Raw genomic sequence first — 2333 nt, 5'->3', positions numbered from 1 at the left:
GTTTTCCACACATGGCATTTTTACTGTTTTCTAGCATCTTCTTCAAGTTGTCGGGGTAGATTGCTACGCAACTGCAGTGTTAAATGATCTCTCACACTGCTGACCGTGCACCCTGTGGTGGTCACTTTTGTCCAAAAGAAGCCATGAGCTATACTGTCTATTAGTTAGGTGGTGACTGAAAGGCACACTTATGAGGAAAAGGATGTCTGTTTCTGTGAGTCGTGCATACAACACTTGGGAGTGTCCTGGAATTTCATTGTTTTCAGAGCCATCTTGTAATATCCAAGGACTCTTACCTAACTTCTTCTGAAGTAATTCTCTGTCCTGGAATTTCCTCGTTTATCTTTTTAAAAAAAGATAATAAGTTTCATTGTTTTCAGAGCCATCTTGTAATACCCAAGGACTCTTACCAACTTCTTCTGAAGTAATTCTCTGGTTTTCCAGGATCCTTATAAGAACATTAGGTTTTCAACAGTCAATTGATTCAACTGTTTACTGTCTACAACTGATGACAAACTGATAAAGTTAATAATGTTGAACGATTTACATGACTGTTTCATTTCTGGATTTAAAAGGATACTACAAAGACATGTAACACTGATCAATTTACCTGCTTATTGGCAAAAATAAGGAGAACAGCATCTCTTAGTTCATCTTCTCCTAACATCCTCATTAGTTCTTCTCTGGCTTCTCCTATACGTTCTCTGTCATTACTATCCACTACAAATATAAGACCTGGAAAATAGTAAAATCATAGCAGCATGATAAATACGTGCAGTACGCAAAACAAAACAAGGTAATGAGGAAGAAAATATTTATACGATCATGGCACATTTTAAAAGGTAGGTTAACAATGTGTATTTAAAGTAACAACTAATACGATCATGGCACATTTTAAAAGGTAGGTTAACAATGTGTATTTACAGTAACAACTAATACGATCATGGCACATTTTAAAAGGCAGGTCAACAATATGTATTTAAAGTAACAACTAATACGATCATGGCACATTTTAAAAGGTAGGTTAACAATGTGTATTTAAAGTAACAACTAATACGATCATGGCACATTTTTAAAAGGTAGGTTAACAATGTGTATTTAAAGTAACAACTAATACGATCATGGCACATTTTAAAAGGTAGGTTAACAATGTGTATTTAAAGTAACAACTAATACGATCATGACACATTTTAAAAGGTAGGTCAACAATGTGTATTTAAAGTAACAACTAATATGATCATGGCACATTTTAAAAGTTAGGTCAACAATGTGTATTTACAGTAACAACTAATACGATCATGGCACATTTTAAAAGGTAGGTCAACAATGTGTATTTAAAGTAACAACTAATACGATCATGGCACATTTTAAAAGGAAGGTTAACAATGTGTATTTAAAGTAACAACTAATACGATCATGGCACATTTTAAAAGGCAGGTCAACAATACTATACAAACTGTCTGATGCTTTTGCTTCTAAATTTCAAAGAACAAAATGAGTGATAAAAGTTATTATAATATACAAAACTAAGAATTATTAACATTTTTTAAAGACTTTTATTATTTTGGAATTCTTACAATAAAATGTATAAGTTAATGCAAAAAAATGTGAAATACAATTAAACACCACCTCTCACTGTCTGTTTTTCATAATATTCAGTGTTAAACTATTGAGAGAAAGAACTAACATTTCAGTACTAATGTGAACGTAATAAACTCTAAGACACAATTACTACGACACGTTTTGAAAGAAACCACCTAAAAAAAAAGCCTCAAATCTGTCAATAGGTTCTAAGTAACCGATTACAATATCAAAACAAGCCGTTAATAATAAAGAACAAAATACTCTCAAACCCTAATCTTGCCAATATTCACATTACAGGTGTGAGTGAAATATTTGGTAGAATGTCAAATGTAATGGTATCAGTTTTTAGTGCAAGTCCTACATTTAATATATATATAAAAGCCAGTGTCTCTCTTTTCATAACACTGCATTCCATAGTGGCTTTTATGTTAAATAATCACTTAGCAACAACAGTAAACCTGATATTGTTGTTAGTCTATGTACTGAAAGTGTAAAATAAAATGTATAGACAGCAAAACTGAAAACACGTTCAAAAACACATCGTTGATTTGTCAATTTAGCGTCTGCATTTATTAAAAAGTTTAGTTTTTATATTTTTACAACTTTGGTATTGTAACAGGAAAATTATTTAATTCAGAAACGGTTTAGGTTTAACACCGAACTGATACAGAAACGATTTAGGTTTAACACTGAACTGATACAGAAACGATTTAGGTTTAAAAGTGAACTGATATTTTTCCTTTCATGAG

The 2333-nt window shown here is 31.7% G+C and overlaps 1 protein-coding gene across 6 annotated transcripts in view; it reads right to left on the bottom strand.

Moving 5' to 3' along the window:
* Window positions 1–2333, bottom strand: part of LOC106474346 (ADP-ribosylation factor 1-like) — a 21582-nt gene that overhangs the window by 4279 nt on the left and 14970 nt on the right. For all 6 annotated transcript variants that reach the window (XM_013935037.2, XM_013935036.2, XM_022402657.1 and 3 more), the window contains exon 4: window positions 611–735. In XM_013935037.2, the coding sequence (XP_013790491.1) occupies window positions 611–735 (125 nt within the window). The remainder of the gene's footprint in view (window positions 1–610; window positions 736–2333) is intronic.

The sequence above is a fragment of the Limulus polyphemus genome, unplaced genomic scaffold (genome assembly GCF_000517525.1).
Source record: "Limulus polyphemus unplaced genomic scaffold, Limulus_polyphemus-2.1.2 Scaffold7100, whole genome shotgun sequence".
In the NCBI taxonomy this organism is placed as follows: Eukaryota; Metazoa; Arthropoda; class Merostomata; order Xiphosura; family Limulidae; genus Limulus; species Limulus polyphemus.
This window is presented reverse-complemented; position numbering and strand designations above follow the sequence as displayed.